Source organism: Medicago sativa, chromosome 8, assembly GCF_051527215.1.
Source record: "Medicago sativa cultivar Bolivia chromosome 8, Bolivia_mono, whole genome shotgun sequence".
Taxonomy (NCBI): Eukaryota; Viridiplantae; Streptophyta; class Magnoliopsida; order Fabales; family Fabaceae; genus Medicago; species Medicago sativa.
Genome location: NC_140756.1, coordinates 80,346,930 through 80,367,589, shown reverse-complemented (window position 1 = coordinate 80,367,589; position 20,660 = coordinate 80,346,930). Strand labels below are relative to the sequence as shown.

At 33.8% G+C, this 20,660-nt stretch overlaps 2 protein-coding genes across 3 annotated transcripts; one reads left to right on the top strand and one right to left on the bottom strand.

Annotated features, from left to right (window-relative positions):
• Window positions 1-999: 999 nt before the first annotated feature.
• LOC146902074 (DEAD-box ATP-dependent RNA helicase 27-like) lies at window positions 1,000-8,270 on the bottom strand. 2 transcript variants are annotated; one of them, XR_015021142.1, is made up of 12 exons: window positions 7,856-8,270; window positions 7,194-7,379; window positions 6,316-6,507; window positions 5,549-5,632; window positions 5,054-5,095; window positions 4,755-4,826; window positions 4,368-4,667; window positions 3,445-3,483; window positions 3,246-3,350; window positions 2,584-2,652; window positions 2,365-2,509; window positions 1,000-1,434 (listed from the first exon to the last, which is right to left on the bottom strand). XR_015021142.1 is itself a non-coding variant. In XM_085731559.1 (12 exons), the coding sequence occupies exons 1-12, from the start codon at window positions 8,219-8,221 to the stop codon at window positions 1,264-1,266; spliced, it is 1,752 nt and encodes a 583-aa protein (XP_085587685.1). In that variant the 5' UTR covers window positions 8,222-8,270; the 3' UTR covers window positions 1,000-1,263. The 2 variants fall into 2 exon arrangements, 1 of the variants encoding a protein (XP_085587685.1); XM_085731559.1 differs by having other exon boundaries at window positions 2,365-2,490.
• A 6,429-nt stretch (window positions 8,271-14,699) lies between these two features.
• LOC146902073 (kinesin-like protein KIN-8A) lies at window positions 14,700-18,816 on the top strand. The gene is made up of 7 exons (XM_085732825.1): window positions 14,700-15,451; window positions 16,053-16,326; window positions 16,534-16,584; window positions 16,691-16,783; window positions 16,893-17,261; window positions 17,380-18,066; window positions 18,156-18,816. Exons 1-7 carry the CDS (start codon window positions 14,847-14,849, stop codon window positions 18,186-18,188), a joined length of 2,112 nt encoding a protein of 703 aa, XP_085588951.1. The 5' UTR covers window positions 14,700-14,846; the 3' UTR covers window positions 18,189-18,816.
• Window positions 18,817-20,660: the final 1,844 nt, after the last annotated feature.

Below are 20,660 nucleotides of genomic sequence, written 5' to 3'. Positions count from 1 at the left end.
ATTATAAATTAATGCATATGATTACTATATTTTTAATTTTAAAAATAATATAACAACATAGATTAAATTTGAAGAATTCAAATAAACCCTCCAAAACCCCCCAAAATCCTCCTCCAATACAATTTTTTAGTTCCCCCAAATGATGAGGGTTTAGTATTATCAAGAAAAATTAACCCTCCAAAACCCTCCCCTCCTATTTTCCTCTATTTCTTTCACTTACTCATTCATTTTTTCCCAAGTCTTCCCCTCCCTTCCCCTCCAAATTCGCAAACAAAGCCTTAATAAACTAGCGTGAGACTCACGCGGAATATGACATTTGCGTGAGTTAATTCACGTAAGGGTAATTTGATCATTTCAGTTAGGGGGAGCGTGTTTCTTTTGGGAAAAGAGCAGGATTCGAACCAAATTTGCAATAGTGTTTTAAATTATACTACATAAATTTGAAATGTGTGTAAACATATGCAACTAAAAGATATACTATATGACTCTAAGCATAGATGCAATGTAAGGGATAAGAACCTAGATAGAAATCTTTCAACAATTTAAACTCTTTAATAAGCATATTGTCATGGAGAATTGAACATCTTACAAATACACACAGTACAACACAGTATCCTTGCTTCACTCATGAATCTGAACCGCCTCAAATCCTCTTAAATTGAAACTTTTACAGCATAAAAAACAGTTGTTTTTTTCCTATCAGTCATTAACCACTTCTTCTCAGCTTTTGAGTTTGTAAATTTAATTAAGGGTTTCCTTTAATTAATTACTCCCACCAAACGAGCAAATTGTGTAACCAAACTACATAACCACTAATCCTTCCAGACTAGAGTGTGGACGTTGAACACCAGCTCATATTCTTCCTCAAGAGGAGGATGATATTGCATCTAAACCAAATTGAAACAACAAGAACTGAAAATAATGTGCAATCGATGAAGTAGATGAAGATGAAGATGAGATTAGATGAAGCAAAATTGAGATCAAATTAAGAAGAAACTATTCAGAAATTCAAAATCAAACTGCATTTAAACCTAATTGAATAAAAGTTAATGATAGAACTTACAATAAAAAAATAATTACAAACTAAAATCATAAGAATGGAGGGCTATTATTCAGGTACAAGAATGTGGAAACATGTCCAATGGTACAAAATTTTGATCTCTTGAATAATCATATGTTGACTAATTTGACTAGGTTACAAAACCTGGTTGTATAAAATTCTACCAAAACTTTTTGGGTATAATGGTCATGACATGCTTGCTTTTAATGTCTCACAAACTGCCTATCATCGGCATTTCGCTTTCCATAAGGATTGTTAGGATTGAAACCATGTCTGCTTCCATCAACTCTACGAGTTTTCTTCCTTTGCTTGTTGACGTTTATGTTTAGACTCACATTTGGAGGGTTCGAAAAACAGAATGAAGCAGCAACAGCCTGCTCAAAGTATAGAAACAAACTGGTATTATGACATTGTATACATGTTTTAGAATCGAAATAATTTAAGTTCAACAAATATGATACTTCTCTCTGGTCAAGCTATCATGATTATGAGTATATACCATAGTACTTGATGCATGTTTGGAATATAGCATATTTGAAGGCAAAAAAAGCTATACAGCTTTCACTGAGAATTTATGGAAAATGAAAAGATGATTTCTCCGGCCTACCAATCAATACACAGGGGCGTTTATAACATTTTTCTATTATAAAAATCCTGAAATAAATGAATATCCTGAAATAATTCATTCTTTTCCGTGTTTCTTCCACTATTAAAATAAAACAAGGAAAAAAAAAAAAAACAACTCTGAATGAAATCAATTTTCTGGGTTGGGATTGTGTACCTCTGGTGACTTCGTCCCTATCTCCCGCTTAACTTAACTTTCTCACTCATCTAAATAATTTATTTTAACCATCGATCTATCTACAAAATACACTAAAGTCACCAAATAGTAAAGGTAGAGAATCCTTTCCCCAATTTTTTCAGATCTAACTCAATCAGAACCCTTTCCAGTCTCTATCTAGATCTACAATTGATGAACTTATCTTAAAAAATGGTTTTGTAACATGATGTTATCTTTTAACTAGGAATTCAAACATAAAAAAGCTTCCTTTAATCTATGTGTTGCCGCTCTGATTAATTGTGTTCAATAATTTATTCTTACCAATCAACCATTCATTTTACCCCTTATCCTTGAAGCTTTTAATCAAAATTAAAAGAACATATAAGAGTTCCCAGTAACAGGTGATTTAAATTATCAAGTAGAGGAATAAGGGCTTAACTGCATAAGATATATTTAGACTATATATATTAACATGCATATTCATGAAATAATTATAAAATATAATATACTCTAAGAGTTGTACCTGCATATCAAGGCGTTGAACACTGAATATATCCTTCGAAGAATGTGAATTGTACGCTAATATGTATGATCTATAAGCTTCTTTAGCCATTTTGTTCAAAAAATAATTTTCAGCAACCAAATTCTCCTACACAATGCAGAAGTTCCTTTGTAACATAAGCTGCAGTTGGTTCCTATAATAAATAAAATTCTATTAAAACACAAGGAAGAAAGAATATACCAGGTGAGACTGTATGTTTGCCACCTTCTTTTCATCATAAGCATATTCTTTCACAGGGACCTTAGCTTCCTGAAATAAGCATAAAATATAAAAAAAATTAAGATTTGGGATGATTCAAGAATAATTTTTTACAAAAATAGGGACAGAGTCCTGGGGCTTAGGGGAAATAGCAATCGCTGCATATCCCATTTATCATGTACTCTAGGCATGAAACTCTCGAGGTTTCCTCAAATAATGCTACACCTCTGATTTTAGGAGTGACACCAAATTATACCTTCCTCATGTCCGACACACATTGGACACCAACACCCGTACAACACTTATACCTCGTGTGTGTGTGAGTGAGTGTGTGTGTGTGTGTGGGTGTGTCATTGTCGATGTTTCACATTTTAGACAATAGTGGTGTGTATGTGTCCATGTTTCATACATAAGTCACAATACTTAGGACTTAATGTTCTGTAAGGTAAGGCCGGCTAGTCTTAACATTAAACCAACAACAGATTAGACTCTTTTCTGGACCCGACCATGACAGGTCTTCATAGCATTTCCCTTTTTATTTAGATACTTTCTCAGATGAAGTAAATATATACACTATCAACTTAATAAATTTGGGTTCAGCGTCAGCTAGCTTACTATCCCCTACTTTAATGAGAGAAACTGACCTTCAAATATCGAAGAAATTGCAATTCTTCAGGAATCAGGAAAAGTAAAGCATTGCCTTTTCCATCTTCCCCACGAGCTGTTCTACCGACCCTGTGGATATATTCCTGGTAGCAGAATAAAATGCATTATAGTGTGAGTCAATATATAAAACTGCTAAGAAAAAGGATTACGGCTCATTAATAGAAGAACAGGTAATACCTTTGGTTCATCAGGCGGGTCGTACTGCAAAATCCAGTCCTACAACATAAATAAGAGAGAAAACTATAAAAACTTTTACCTTTAACGATTTTCAATCAACAGAATATATAGCTGCATAAGCACAATAGTTCATTTAAATTTGGTTAAATGTTAAACCATGGATATACAAATCTAGATAAATACACACACATGGAAAACTAATCTACGCAAGAATCCCAACTTTGGAAATCCTGGTCGCCTTATTACATCAAATTTTTAAGTTGAACTACAGTACTGTTTACTTAATATATTTATGAAGTAGTTTATCGAAACTTTGCAAGCAGCAACAAGTTTGTGTTCCCACATTCCGAGACTGGTAGCCACTTACCTTCCATCTCCCAGCAGCTAGGTATTTCTGGTGTAATGCTTTTGTGAATAATGGATTTGTCTTGAAAGTTGTGCACACTTTCTCAAACGTCATTCAGAGCGTGCACATTGTATTGTGAAATTTGGTTATGATTGAAAAATAAAGCTAAATGATAAAATTTTCCACTATAGCTTTGACATTGCATCTTTTTTGCAGGAAAAATTTATCTTCTTAGGCTCATTTAACTGCGCAGTTAATGGTTGCAGGTTTCGTCATTAAATATGCAAAGAATAGAGCAACCTTTACTGAATATTCTAATTTTTATATTGTTTTATGTGGGAAGATTTTCTATTCTTTGCTCCAATGTTTCTTTTTCTGGAGGTGTCGTAGGTTAGGTTACCCCGATATTGTATCCTTTGTTAATATTTACTCACTTTCTCTTATACTTATTTTCTTTAGGTAGTACTTAGATTAGATTAGCTGACTTTATACTCGATACTAGGGGAGACTAGTAGAAATCGGTCATATTTTACTATTTAAAAATTTTCACGTAAGTAGATATGAAAGATGAATATACCACAGAAGGTATGTCCAGTCCACGAGCAGCAACGTCAGTACAGAGCAAGATCCCCTTTTCTGCTTGGCAGAAGTCAACGAAAGTAGTTGTCCGGGTCTGCTGCTTTTGTTTTCCGTAAATACTTGAACAATGCAAATGAATGTGATTAAAAATGTCTGCATGGAATTTGACACTGTTGCATGAAGAGAAAAAGACCATCACTTTTTTCGATTGATGCCTCTTCAAGAAGGAATAGAGAACCATAAATCGCTTGGCACACGGAACAACAACATAACCCTGAAGCAACCCTTCATTTGTAACCTGCATTTATGAGTTTCTTCTCAGGTAAGATAATAATGTTGATGAAAAAAGTTTGAAGACTATGATAAATTTAAGTGGACACGTCACCTTCTTTCTCCCATCATCTACATCAATATAGATAGGAGTCGTCTGAAATGACAGGCGAGCAAGATCTTCAACCTAGAATTTGAGGGAAAATATGATTCAGAACCAGAAACTGCAAGCACACCGCTCTCACTATCGAGTATCAAATTCTAATAGATTGAGCCAAAAATTACTGATGTATTTCAAGTACACAAATTCCAAATTAAACAAAGAAACTTGTATGCAAATTCTTATAATTTGAAATTAGATTAAATAACTTTTGGCGAAAGAACTAGACAGAAGATAGAAAATGAAGAACAAACCTTCTTTGTTTGTGTAGCTGAAAACAAAGCCGTCTGTCTGTTCTGTTGAATGAGAAGTAGATCAATTAGCCAAGCCCACATACATCAGTTAAGAACACTAAATTTTCACTTATAGTAAGTGTAAATTATTGAAGCAAAATCAAACAGGAAATATAGCAGCACATCTCAGCCTAAAATCGTTGGCCGTAATTTAAAAATACGAGCTCCAAGACCAGGCATTTTTAAGCCAACTGCAAGAAGCATCTTACATTCAAAGCCAACAGACTTTTAGGTAGAATATACAGTTGTACTAACTCTATGGTAAGAAATAGATAATATTTGCAAATTTTAAATTATTTAAGTCCTTTTTGCTAGGTGTTTTCCGGTTCAGTCATCCAACCCTTGTAAGGAAAATGGGTTGGACAAAGCAATTTGAAGACACCACCGCTATAATTTCACAGGCTCGTGCATGACAGAAAGGGAGGGGAAGGGAGGGGGGGGCATCATTATAGATACCTTTGGGAGGAGCTTGATAATCTGCTTCAATTCATCCTCAAAGTTTGCTTCCAATATCCTGTCAGCTTCATCAATAATGAGGCACTGTCAAAGAAATCAGGAATGTAAGGGTAAGAGCATAGCTCAAATCTACACTAATATATGCATCCATGCATCTACTATTTTCAAGAGCCACTGAAGGACAAATGAAGAATGTTACAATACAACGTATGCAAACAGAAAATAAAATCAGCAAATATACATGATGAATGAACTTCTGATTAAAATCACAGAGATATTTTCAGCCAAAGATGTCCGTGTGAGAGGACCTCGATGAGCATCAAACATTAATGTGGACAATCTACGAGAAATGCTGGCAATACTGAGAAGTGATAAGCATCAAACACTCACAAAACATTCTGATGATAAAAAATACATCATTAATAAGTACTAGATGTAAGATCGCAGGAAAATAATGTATGGTATCTTGACCTTAAAATGTTTCAGATTATCTCTTAGGATTGTTTTTATGAGTTTATATTATCTTTCTTGGATTTTATATTTAATTAAGGATTAAGAGCCTAGAACTACTACTATAAATATGGATCAGTGTTTAGTCTTGTGTACTATCAAACCACGATTACAAGTCAAAGTTTTTATTCTTCCTCTTCTCTCCCTCCTTATCTAAAACACTAAAACTCAACACCAGCATCAGCAATGAAATATATTCATATTTTAGTGGAGCAAAATAGAGAAACAATTATATGAATGAACAACTCATAATCTACCTTCAGGTTATTATATATGAATCTCTTGGTATTTTGTAGATGATCCAGAAGACGACCAGGAGTAGCTACCACTATATTTATCCCTTTAGCAAGGTTTTCGGCTTCGGTTCTTCGAGCTGAACCTCCTATAACCAATCCAAGAGTTTGTGAATGACGATGATGCTTTAGAAGCTTCTGAGCAACCTCGTGTGTCTTAAAGAAATAGACAATCAGCAAATAAGGAGAATTAGATGATAAAATTCAAATACTTTAAACATGATAAAAACACCTAAAAGAATAGAAAGAATAACGAAATCTGAGGAACATCAAGCAAAGAAAAGAAACAGTTTGGATAAACAGCAAAACAAGCAATTTTGAAAATAGAAAAAAAAAAATATCTTGCAATAATGAGTTTTTCAAAAACAGTTTCCTGTATAAGTTGAAATTATCTTCCAAATCACAATATTTTCAGAAACTCTGAGTCAGCTTCATTACTTCACAACAAGACTAGTGAAAATTTAAATATTAAAAGAATCTTGTTGAAAAAATTGTGAGGCTTTAATTTTGTAGTTTCTCATGTAAGTCAAAAAGATCTTCTGTATCTCTATTATTTTTCAAAAGCTCTTTGATTAAACTTCTACGTATATACTTACAAACTGTAAACTTCTCCGTATGGAATTTTCATAAATGAAGAACAGTAAATTATTTTAACTGAGAAGCTTCCAGCCTATAAACTAGTCCAAATTGGACATCTAAAACTTAACTTGTCCACGCACACCCACAAACATATTTTAATTTTAATTGAGAAGCTCTCAAATAATAAGCTAGAAACTAATTCAAATTGCACAATAATTCCAACAGCAAAGTTCACGATAAGTCTAGTGCACGAAATATAATACCTGAATAGCAAGCTCTCTAGTAGGGCATATGACAACAACACCGGTTCCACTTCGCTGATTAAACTTAAGCTTGTGCAAAAGCTCCACAGCAGGAATTAAAAAGGCAAGAGTTTTTCCAGAACCTGTCCTTGCAGCACCAAGAACATCTTTTCCACTTAAAAGTGGTGGAATCGCTCTTGCTTGAATCTACATCAATAACAAATCAAGCACAAACTGGTCAATTCCATTTCTAATGTACCACACATATAACCCATAGTCTACTCTACTTAAGAACTCTTTGAATTGACTTGTTTGAGTTTATCTACTAGCATAAGCACTTACGAAAACAACTTATGATATACCCATAAGATGTTTTCGGCTTGTTTATATAAGGTCTTCATAATAGCTTATGAAAAAGAGTTTATAGCTTGTATAAAAGTGGTTTGACTTTATTTCATCTCAAATTATAAAAATACTAAAATAGCTTTTACAATTTACATATACATTGATATGATAAGTGATTATGCTATAATGACTTCAATTAAGCTGTATACCAAAACAAGGTCTAATTTATCTTCAAACACAATTAATTTACAATAAAAAAAAAATCGATTAATACATTATCATTAGAAAAGGGTTATCTTATAGTAAGAAATTAAGAGAAAAACGTTGATTTACTTTACCTGAGTTAAGTGTTGAAATCCCATATCCATAATAGCTTTAGAAGTATTTTCAGATAATTCAAGAGAAGAAAATAATTCAGAACTCATAATTCCAGAACCTTTGTTATTTTTCACTTTTTTCTCTTCCAATTCAGTTTCTACTTCAACAACATCTTTTTCCTCTTTATTCTTCTTCTTCTTTTTCTTTTTTGAGGATTCTTCGTTGCTATGAGTATCATTCACAATCTCTTCGGCGTGTTCCTCTTCTTCAACGATATCACGGGTTCGCTTCTTATCGTGCTTCTTCTTCTTCTTCTTGCTTTTGTTCATGTCATTGGTTTCATTCATTGGTGAAGAAGCTTGAAGATTGATTTCTGGTTCTGCCATGAATGAATTGATACGATTTTGCAGAAACTTTGAGACTTTCTTCTTCGTTGTTTCAACTCTGTTTGCTTTGTCGTTAAACCCTAACTACGAAATGTTTCGTACGTGTGCGTGCACGTGCGTTGTAGAAGGACGAATTTGGGCCTGTTATTTTAATCAGCACCGTTATTAACAGGTGGTCATTATTTCAACCCCCGATTTACTTTTTCGTACAAAACTGAAAACTCCCTTTCCTAACTTAACTTTGAAATGTAGCATTGTCTTGACCGATAGACTTTGATACCATATTAGATTTATATATTAAGTTTAATCGCTTCTGACAGAATTGGCTTGTAACGAGAGGGTGTCACGATCTATAAATGTCTTATCATGTGAGACTGGGTTTTTTCTCCTTTGGATAATTGTGATGGCAATTTATTACTACCTCCGTCCCAATTTAATTGACACAATTTTGTTTTTCACACATATTAAGAAAAATGTATAAATAAAGAGGAAAGTGGAATATATTGTATTGGGAATGATAAAAGTAGTATTATTTAGTGTTATATTGTATTGGGAATGATGAAAGTTGTATTGAAAATTGAAATGGGTCAGTTATTTTGGGACACTTTTTTTTAGAAAATGGGTCAGTTATTCCGGGACAGATGGAGTAGTATGGAAAACGTTTGTCGTCATGACAAACTTTTTACGAAATGAGGTGGTAATATGTAGTTGGCTCATTATCACTCAATTCTCTATGATTTCCATCAAGCCTTAAATTCCACGCATTTTCTTCGTTGAAGAACATGACATTATTGACTCTCGTGTGTTTGTTTCAAGTTATATTTGTTGATTCCTGGGAATAAAATGATAGGAATATATGTGCCTATTTTGTTACGAGTTTACTAAATTTTATTCCCGGATATAAAATGTTCGTGGGAATAGAAAAGTTTTCCCGAGGAAAAGGGTGGGAGTAAAGTTCCCATGGAGATGGGAATAAATTTATAAATAGTTACCTATTATAATCCCTATTTTTATGGTTCCTAAGAATATTATAAAGTTAACCAAACATATATTTCCTAAATACCTTAGAATAAAATTCTCATATTTATATTCCAAGGAATGTTATTCCTAATAATAAATTTGGTAAACTTGAAACAAACACACCTTAGTGATGAGATTTGTTTGCATGGAATAGCATTGATGTATTAATATTACAAAACTGTTAAAGTGCCTTTAAACAAGGAAACAAATATAAGTTGAAAAAAAAATCTATTTAAAAAGGATTTAACATTTGATTTCATCCCTAAACTATCACTTTTTCGTCAATTTAGTCCCAAAACTATGGAAAATACATCAATTTAGTTCTTAAGCTATTATAAATTATAAAAAAGAAAAAAAATCAATCATGTAAAACTAAGAGACTACTAGTTTATGGATCTTTTAGTTGATTAATAATTTAAAAACAAACGGTGAGAGAGTAATGATTTAAGAACTAAGTTTACTGTTTATTTTTTATTAAAAAAAATGAAAATAGTCCATAATATCTAGTTCATCTCAGTACTTGGGTCACAATCTTCATCATGATCACTGTGCTTCATTGTATATTGAATTTTGCTATTCACCCTGCACATTTTGCTCGCGCCCTACAACCATGCCAAAAATACCCTTGCGCAAGTTAACTAGCGCAAGTATTAATCACTGCGCCACTTAACTAACGCTGCGTTAGTTAACTCACACTACGAGTTGTCTTAAACATGCAGACCACCTCTTTTCCTCATTTCTCATCTAAAATCTCAAAAAATCTCAAAAATCTCTCTCAAATCACTCAAATCCAAAATTCCTTCAAGTTCAAATCAAACAACACTCCAATAACAAGTAAGTTTTCAGGATCAAACACCATTGTAAATACTGTTTGGACCTGGCTGTTTCCAACTGCAACAATTGTCTTACGCTGGATGGGGCAATTCAAACTTGTTAATCGGCATGACTCCAGCATTCAATGAGCATCTTGAACGATGGTATTCAAGTGTCAAGGAATGGACCTCATTTCATTGGCACTTGAATACCATCATTCAAGATGCTGATCGTATGCTGGAGTCCTGCTGCTTAGCAGGTTTGAATTTGCCCCATTCAGTGGTAAGATAATTGTTGCAGTTGGAAGGTACATTCCGAAATGTAATGTAATTGTTGACATACATGGCGTTTATGTAATGTAACAAAACCTTAATTCGAATTTTTATTTGAATTCACGCTATCGCAATTTTTATTCGAATTCATGTTATCGCAGTATTTAATCAAATTCACGGTATCGCAATATTTATTCGAATTCACGCTATCGCATTTTTATTTTATTGACTTTATTCTAAAATTTGATTTATTCTAATTTATTTTATGCTAATTTAATTTATTTACTTTATTCTAATTTATTTTATTTACTTTAGTATAAAAAATTTATTGCGTTTGTTAAGTCACGTTGCGTGACTTAACTAACGCACCATATAAGTTATGCGTGACTTAAGTCACGCGCCTTATAAGTTGTGCGCGAGTTAACTTGCGCAAGGTGGCCGGCGCTAAAAACTGAAGCACAAACGTTTCTTGGACGGTAGTCAATGGTCTTGACTTGTTTTTGCACGTTTTCCTTCAATTTTGACCACGTTTTTGGACCACATTAAGTGCTACATACCTTATACCACCTATAAAAACCCTCACATACTTCCAATTTTCCTCACATTTTCTCCTCCCACTCTCTCCCCCTCTTTCTCTTCTTCTTCTTTGTTTCTATAGTTTCTAGGGTGTTTATACCCCTTTAGGTAAATACCGGTGGCTTTTGGGGGAAATAGTGGTCTATTAGGTTGGGGAAAAGGGCATCATCCCTTGAGGTGAATTTCGATTTGCTTCCTTTTACTCCCAAAATCTTTTTACCGTGGGTAAGAAGAATCATCATGGGGGTATAAAAGGAACCAAATATAAATTTACCTCAAGGGGTCTTGATGTCGTTTTCCCCAACACGATGGATCATTATTTTCCCCAAGAGCTATTGGCATATACTGAAGAGGGTAACAATAAATATTAAGTAGATTAGTTAATTGGAATAAAAGATATGTATTGCTTATTGTAATCTTTGAATATTATTAATAAAATGAGAGTTCTATGTTCTATTTACTATTTGTATCTATTTTTGCATTTATTTTATAATTTCGAATTTATTTATTTTTGCATTTATTTTATAATTTCGAATAAAAATAAATTAGTATAGAATAAAATTTATTTTATAATTTTGAATAAAATTGAATTAGTATAAAATCGGATTTATTTTTTAATTTCGAATAAAAATGAATTAGTATAGAATAAAATCGGTTTTTACACAAGTTGCGCAAGTTAACTTGCGCATAGACCATGGGTGCGTGGCTTAAGTCACGCATAGGTTATAACGTGCGTTAGTTAAGTCACGCTGCGTGACTTAACTAACGCAAGGGCATATTTGGAAGGCTTGCAGGGCGCGAGCAAAATGTGCAGGGTGAAGAGCAAAATTCTTGTATATTACTACCAATTTCCTACCCACAATGCACAGTAACCAAAATACGATTAAATATGGAAAAGGACATAAATAAAATAAATAAGAAAAGGATAACTGGACAATTTTATTTCACAAATACATCACCAACAGACAACAACAACAACGAGTCTGGAAAAAAATGAAAGGAAAAAAATGAAAATGATATCAACTGCATAGCAATGCTGACTGCTGAGTACTGGTATTAAGTAATGAATGCCTGCCATAGAGATAGTCAATCCATGGATGTTCACATAATTCATTCAATTCAATTCAAACCAATAAAAAGTTCATTTCACTCATTCTTAAGTTTAGTGGATCAACCCCTCTCATTTCAAGACAAATTTTCTATTTATAGTTTCCTTAATCATTGTCCTAAGGGCACCGGTTAGCAAGACCCTAAAAATAATCGTTGGATCAACAAAATTTAGCATGTCCCACTAGCTTAGCGTACCTTAAGGGTGTGTTTGGTTTGGAAGAGAAGTTGTGAAGAAAGAAATAGGTAAGAGAGAGTATGAAAAGAGAGAAAAAGGTGAGAAATAGAGTAGATTTGATGTATGGTTTGGAATAAGAGAAAGATGAAAGAGATAGAGAAGAAAGAAGTGTTAATTATTTATGATAGTACCAAAATACCCTTTCTTTTCAAAATTGATCCACCATCAGGATTACAACCAATTCAATCCCTGATTTTTTTTATTTTTTATTTCTAAGAAATTCAAGTATTCAGCAAATTAGGTTCAACACATATTTTTTTTTAAAAGGTCCAACACGTAATTATCATTATTATTGTCTTTCAAAAAATGAAAAAACCACAATTGTATCTATCACATTCGATGCACTATCTGATCTTTCATTCCCCCACATATTGTTTTTCCTTTTATTTTTTGAGTTCATGTGTTTTTTGTTCTCTTATTAAGATCCTGATAAAAAAAAAATTCAACTCCTAGTTATCCATCTTCCTTCTCCACCTCCAAATATATAATTAAAAAAAAAAATGAATGATAGAGGCCTCAACATGCCCAGCTTGGGTGTCTTTCTTCGTTTGCAGTTTTAATGGTGTTTTTTCCACTGATCTTTGTTGATTTAGAAAGCAGAGGGGCAAAAACGGGAAAACAATTGAAAGCACCATTTCTCTTGTCTTTCTTCGCAGGTTTGTGGAGAAGAGAGAAAAGGTGGGACCCACACCAAAATTGGTTTCTCTCCCCTATTTCTTCTGTCTCCCAAACAGGAGAAGTGTGGCATCTCTTTCCTCTTTCTCTCTTCAATACTTTTATCGCCTCTATTTCTTGCCAACCAAACACAGTGTAAAAGAAGAATATTTATGGGAAAAACATTATAGGACTAATAATTGCACTATTATGTGCATAATTATTCTAGGGGGCATGATTGTTATCGGTATACCTCGCTTTGAAGATTCGTTGATAACACTCATTCAATTGTTAACTCAATCTTGACTCTTGAGATATAAAGAGGGTTGGTGGTTGGAGTGGGGGATTATAGGAGGTCGAAAATTCTAACCTCGCTTCTTTTTTTTTAGTATATAATATTAGTTGTTTTAAAAAATTTATAGGACTCTCTCTTATAATATAAATATCGAAAAATGTTAACGAGTGTCTTTAGATACTTCATTTGGTCCTAATTATAAGAAATAATTGAAGTTTTAGGTTCGTTATGTAAGTGATGTATCTAGTTTACAAATGTCCTTATTATAAGAAATAATTGAATTTTTAGGTTTCGTTATGTAAGTGATGACATTTAAATATGTTATATGCTAATAAACACATTTGAAAGTAGACACACGAGCTTGAATTTTCGTGTAAATTTAGTCTTTCAGATAAATCAACGAGTATATAATTTGGAGCAAGTTTAAGATTTTTAATGTAATTTTCATTTTCTTAGTTTGGTTAAAATTTTGATATAAGTGTTCATATATACCTTTGTTATTTTAATATTTGTTGTCAACATTTTGGCCTTTGATGCAATGATAATATTCAAAAAAATATATGTATTGATAAACTGGTTGCCTCGTGTTGATTATGACATGGATCGTGACGTGGTAGCAACATGGCTTTGATATAGCAACTGTGTAATTGTGACGTGTGTTGTTATTAGTAGCATAAACACCATTTTGCTCCCTATAAAATTTAGACAAAACATAGGTCTTTTTAATTCAGATTTTTTAAAGGGAATTTGCACTTAATTACACTTTTGAACATCCAATCAAAGTATTATAATTATAATTGTCCGGTGTTTAAAGTTTTAAGCAATTTTTGGGCGGTGAGTCTCTCCAGTCTTTTTGGTTTGGTTATCTCATCTTTTTCAATTCAACAGTTAAATGATACGCATAGAGAAAAAAATAGTAATAAAACAGTTAAATGATACGTATATAGAAAAAAAATAGTAATAAAGAAGAGAGGAAAAAAAAAGTAAACGAATCGCTGAAATTAGGGCAGAATGTATAACATGAGATGAGATGATCCAAATACTAATTTCTCTTCAACATAGTAGTTGCCTTAAAAAAAAAATTAAAATAGAAGGATCAAGATTATAATTAAATCTTTTTTTTTTAATATTTTTGAAAATAAAAAAAAGTCTAGAAACACTTGAATGAGATTACACATGATTAATAGATAGTATCTTTGAGCTTAATCAAATGTTATGAGTTTTAACATAACTTTTAAAATGCAATTATGTTAAATCATTTGGGTGAAATTTTTGTAACACAACAAACAACAATTGAATATTGGAAAAGTTCTTTAGTGAAAAAATATTGGAATATTTGTTGGCGAGTACTATTCCCTATTACATTGATTGCAATTAAATTCATCATTTAAGTGAAACAGATGATTCTCGTGCGTTGAGTTGAGATATTCTGGAAATACATGTAGGACCACACTACACAGTCAGTATAGCTGAAATATTATGTAACCGTTTCAAAGCTCGCTCAGATTTGACCGTTGCATCCAAAGTCCAAACACTCCACACTCATTCATTCAGTGTATCATCTTCGTCATTCAAATCTTACACCTCTTTCTTCTTCTTCCTCTTCTCTTCCAAGGCCATGTTTGGTTAACAATAATCGATTCTCAAAAAATGCCGGTTTCAACTCGATCTAAAATCACTTCCGAAAACGACTTAAATCCACACCATGGACTCAAAGAAAAACTCAAAACCCTCACTCTCTTATACGAACAACAAAAACAACAATCTTCTAAATCTCTCACCGCCATGCGTGATAGAAACTCTTCAATCCCTACCACAACAACCGTTACAAAAACCTTCGTCTTACCTCAACCACCTAATCAAGATTCCAAAGAAAATCATAATTTCACCGTTGGATCTGATCGCATTGTAGGCTTTTCCTATCCAAAAAAAGTTACATCAACGACAACAAAAAATGCAGTTCCGGTGGTTGCTCGGAGATTGTCAATGCCGGCGCCGGCGAAGGTGAAAGAGGAAGAGATGGGGAAATGTGGGAGCAGGATAATGGTGTTTGTGAGAGTTAGACCGATGAATAAGAAGGAGAAGGAATTGAATTCACGGTGTTGTGTGAGAATTGTGAATCAACGTGATGTTTATTTAACGGAGTTTGCGAATGAAAATGATTATCTTAGACTCAATAGAGTTAAGGGAAGACATTTTACTTTTGATGCTTCTTTTACTGATTCAGCTTCTCAGCTACAAGTTTATGCTGCTACGTTAGTTTCTCTAATTCTCTCATTTTATTTCTAAATTTAGAGTTTAATTCATAATTTACTTTCTATAATTGTAGCTATTTGCATTATTATTTTAGTCATGAGAGTGATCAATGTGGTAGAGAAAGTTCAATTTTAAGACAGAAATTCGTTAATTTAGTTGTATTGTTTTTAATTGCTTGCAGTTTCTGTTTATGATGATTTGTCCTTAAAATTGAGGATAAGAGTATCGTTAATGTTGATCCTATAGTTTCTATTTATGATGCTAATCAATATGAACCATTGATAGAGACACATACACATGACACTGACACAGACACAAACAAATCGACACCGGTAATAGTTTGAAAATGTGAAATATATTTGAATATAATCACGTTTGTCGATGTATCTGTGTTAGACACTAAACATTTGTTGGACACCGCCGGACACACCTTCAATCCGAAGTGCCGGTGCTACATAAGCCGATCACATGGTTGCCATCTATGATACTGATCATATAGTTGATTAGGGTATCCTATATGTTGGTTTTGTATTCATAGTTTATGATGCTGTGTCTTTAGAGGTTTGTTGTATATAGGTTTAATTTCAGCTTATTTTTCAGAACGTCGGAGCTTGTGGAAGCTGTTTTGCAGGGGAGGAATGGATCGGTTTTCTGTTATGGTGCTACGGGAGCTGGAAAAACCTACACAATGCTTGGTACTGTGGAGAATCCAGGGGTGATGGTTTTGGCTATTAAGGATCTTTTTGGTAAAATCAGGCAAAGAAGCTGTGATGGAAGCCATGTGGTTCATCTTTCGTATCTTGAGGTTTACAATGAAACTGTCAGAGATTTGTTGTGCCCCGGAAGACCTTTAGTCCTTCGAGAAGATAAACAGGTTCACTTTCTTTCCTTAATAAAATGAAAGCTTAACATTTCTCAATTTTTCCTTTTAAGAAATAGTATTTACAAGTATTCTATAAAGGCATCTGAAGATCATGTAAATCTTTACTAATTTAATCCGGTAATATGTGACAAATCTGCATTATATTTTAAGCTGTAATTTTGAAAGATATATCTAATGAATGGCTCGGTTTTATTACAGGGGATTGTGGCGGCGGGTCTTACACAATATAGAGCTTCTTCCGCAGATGAGGTAATTAATATTCTGATCCTTTTTAGAAGAGTATAACTTTAGAGGGTGTTTCAAATCTGAACCTTGATTTAGCATGTTTTCCTTTTCTTTTCTCTGGTTGCTTCAGGTGATGACATTGCTTCAACAAGGAAATCGGAACCGTACCACAGAACCAACTCGTGTAAACGAAACATCTTCGCGTTCTCATGCAATTTTGCAGGTGAATCATTTAGGATTTTGAGAGGAAAAAAGATCCATTTAATGTTGTGATTGTGAGTTGTGACAGGCTCTTGTTACTAACCAAATGCACATTGTTTTGTTACATCTAGGTTGTGGTTGAATACCGAGTTAGAGATGCTACAACAATGAGCATTGTTAACCGAGTGGGCAAACTCTCGTTAATTGATCTTGCAGGGTCAGAGAGAGCTCTTGCCACAGATCAAAGAACACTTAGATCTCTTGAGGGTGCCAATATAAACCGGTCTCTTCTTGCACTCAGCAGCTGCATCAATGCTCTTGTAGAAGGCAAGAAACACATACCGTATCGAAATTCAAAACTCACTCAACTTCTGAAGGATTCACTTGGAGGAATTTGCAATACTGTCATGATTGCAAACATAAGCCCAAGTAGCCTCTCATTTGGTGAAACCCAGAACACCGTTCACTGGGCTGATAGAGCCAAAGAGATTCGGCTGAAGGTTGAATCCCCGTACCATGTCAAGTTAATATTTATTTTGTCAAGGGCCTTAAGGCATAAGCTTGAGATGCTTTTATGATGAAATTGAATGATGTAATTTGTTCTTTGTCTGGATACAGGTAAGCGACACCAATGAGGATCAATTGCCGATGCCCGAGACAGAAACTGACCAGACCAAGCTAGTACTTGAGCTGCAAAAGGAGAACCGTGAATTAAGAACGCAACTAGCACGACAACAACAAAAGCTCTTGAGTCTAGAAGCACAGTCCTTAGCTTCACAATCCTCTTTAACTCCGCAACCTTCTGCTGCAACTCTTTCCACTCCAACTTCTTCCCAACCTAGTGAAAAACGAAGGACTAGACCCTCTTTCTTGGCTGGAACTTGTTTCACTCCAGAAATCAAGAAGAAAGGAGCCGAGGTAACTGTGAGGACACTACAACAAACGGTGAAAGCACTGGAGGCTGAGATAGAGAGAATGAAGAAAGATCATAGCTTACAGCTAAAGCAGAAAGATGATCTCCTTCGCGAGGTTTCTCAAAAGTGTGGAAAACAGGCATTAACAAACGGTGAAGTTGGAAAGAAAGTGGCAACCAGGGCTACTAGCGTACAGGAAAAGGAGCCAAACAATGGTGAATTAAAGAGCCACCGGCTTCGATCACCAGCTCCAACTGCAAAGAAACGAAGCTTTTGGGACATAACCACCAATCATAGTCCATCAGTTACTACATTAAATGGGAGAAAAACTAGAAGTCATGTACTTTCAGAGCCTACAGCTACAGCACCTGCTCCATCCATGCTTCTTCAGGTAAATTGATATTTAATTCCTTCCTTATTCCTTACTTACCAAGTAACCGAAACATCTAGTTGACCATATTTTTCATTTTCATTGTTCAGCCTGGTTTTGCTCGGCAACAAGCCAATAGTTAGTGTTTTATGAAGGAGTGGAAGAGGAAGTTGCCAGAATACAGGGAAGCTCTGTGTATAAAAGCTCCTCCTTTGTGGCTATCTTTTATGCAACTGCTCAAAGGATAATAGTGCAGTCATCTGCAAACCCGAGTGTGCTTTGCATGCTTCTTCATTCACCACCACTTTCATATCGGGTCAAAATCCTAGCCTTTTCTCAGAGAAATGGAGGGCTCCATTTATCCGAGAGGTAGACACAGATGAGATTGGTGAAAAAACTCCAAAAAAATAAAATAAAATCATTGACATTGTAGATGTACATTCATTGATTTTTATGACATAGGTAGATTTATTATGAGTGATGCTATATATCCCGAGAGGATTTATAGCGAACTGTTCACGAAATAGCAATTAACCTATTCAATTTGCTGATTTCCGGAATACACGGGGTCATGGGTAAGTTTTTTTTTTTTGTTTGACTGTAGCTTGCAGATCGGGATACTTTCGCGAGATTTTACTCGCGGTAAGTAGCAATTTCCATTTATTATTACAGAAAACCAGATGCCTTGAGTATGTAAATTCGCGATTGCCTTGATATATATTATCATGCACTTGCGTTATAAATTTATAATAACAAATTACTGCCCTCCAATGCTCTCCAAAAATGAACTAGGAATTGGCTTGATATTATCACCATGCACTTTGTAGTTGGAATTCTTGCTCAACTCTATCATTTTTCATGTTTATCATAAAATATAATGGTCATTTTATATGAATTAAATGTAACTACGCCCTAAGTTCATTATTCAAGTTTCACTTACTATAATTTTATGTCCATATTATTGAACCGTGAATAAATTTTCACTGTTTCAAACACTAATTTAATTTAGGGGAAATTGCACTCACCTCCCTTGAGGTTTCATTGAATATCACAAACACACCCTCTAGTTTTAAACTCGACACTCACCTCCCTTAATTAATTTTCCAATTGACATAAACCCCCCTCTTTTGTTAACGTCGTTTGACTCTGTTAAAAAACACGTTACTCACCTTGGCTCTCTACATATAAGACATGTTACTCTTTTCCTGCAATTTTCATTATGACGAGGTGTTTTCCATGGTTTCATTACTTAATTAATTGATTTGATGCTTGTCTAAAGCCTAACATATAAGTATTAATATCACCGAAGCAATTGGAATTTTGGAAAGAAGCATGCATGGTGGAAACTTGCTGATGTAAGAAAAAGCCTCAAATCAAATTTGTATCCATAACAGAGTTTAACATTGGAAACTTGCTATATCGATGAGTTAAATATGCTGAATTCATTAAAAATGGAAGTTGAGGGAATAAGGTTGGAAATTGGCACCGAGTGGTTTCTTCGCTCTTCTCTGCAAATCAATTTGGGAGTTTCTTGATTTTTCAATCCCTAATTCTCATCATTAATCCTAGAGGGAAAATCACATAACCTGGAAATATTTAACGTTACTAACTGTGTTAACCCCGAAGGGAGGTGAGTGTTGAGTTTAAAACTAGAGGGGGTGTTTGTGATATTCAATGAAACTTGAAGGGAGGTTAGTGCAATTTCCCCTTTAATTTATTTTGAAGAAAAACTGTTGTCAAGTGATAGACCTATCAACATACTCTCGATATTTTGCAGTCTCTTGATTGTGATTGTGTAATCAAACTTAAAACTACAAGTGACTGTTGTGACCTACATCCATGATGGAGAGTTGGAGACTTAAACATCTAACCATCTTTGAAAATAAAGTAAAAGAAAACACAAGTTGATAGAATTACATAGTACATTTGTGGCAGATATACATCTTGCAAGTAGCTGTTGGGTTAGTGATTATCGTAAGTAATCAGTTACGAAAAGACAATATAATGGATAAGTTGTCATGTCGTTCACAACCCAAAAATGCCATCAATTTCATCTATCTAATACTAGATTTATTATGATAAATGTATTCTGTCTGCATACCCTCAATTTACCCAGTTATCACATCGGTGACTATTGATCAAGATGTATATTAAGCATGGTGTTTAAAATTTTCAAACAAATATTAACATCAAAATCTGCATGTTTTGTAAACTGTCCTGCCTAAATCCAACATTCACCATGCCATGTAAACGCAGATATATTCCAACTATAGATATTTTTTACTTACTGTACGATGTAAGGATGAATCTAAAGTAGTGAGTAGTGACGTAATCGTTGAGTAAACATTTTCCACTCTCTTATAGACATTTTATTATTATTTTGGCTTGTGTTTTATACAAAAAAAAAAATCTATATATTTGTAGGTGTAAAGGAAATAAAAGAATAGACTTTCAATTTGATCATTAATTTATTGGTCTCTCAATTATTTGGTCACGAACTATTGAAATACAATATATAGTCGTGAACTATTAAAAATCAATCAAATTAGTCCATTAACTACTTCCAAAATAGGAGAGTGTGAAATTCTAAGGACTAGATTGATGGATTGAGAATA

What these genes read in the sequence shown, in the direction of transcription:
- LOC146902073 (XM_085732825.1), top strand. Translation starts at nt 14,847, where the DNA reads ATGCCGGTTTCAACTCGATCTAAAATCACTTCCGAAAACGACTTAAAT. An exon ending in CTACAAGTTTATGCTGCTAC is followed by an intron (nt 15,452 to 16,052) that starts GTTAGTTTCTCT and finishes CTTATTTTTCAG; the next exon opens with AACGTCGGAGCTTGTGGAAG. An exon ending in CTCCATCCATGCTTCTTCAG is followed by an intron (nt 18,067 to 18,155) that starts GTAAATTGATAT and finishes TTCATTGTTCAG; the next exon opens with CCTGGTTTTGCTCGGCAACA.
- LOC146902074 (XM_085731559.1), bottom strand. Translation starts at nt 8,221, where the DNA reads ATGGCAGAACCAGAAATCAATCTTCAAGCTTCTTCACCAATGAATGAA. An exon ending in TCATATATAATAACCTGAAG is followed by an intron (nt 5,633 to 6,315) that starts GTAGATTATGAG and finishes TTTCTTTGACAG; the next exon opens with TGCCTCATTATTGATGAAGC. An exon ending in AATTTCTTCGATATTTGAAG is followed by an intron (nt 2,653 to 3,245) that starts GTCAGTTTCTCT and finishes TGCTTATTTCAG; the next exon opens with GAAGCTAAGGTCCCTGTGAA.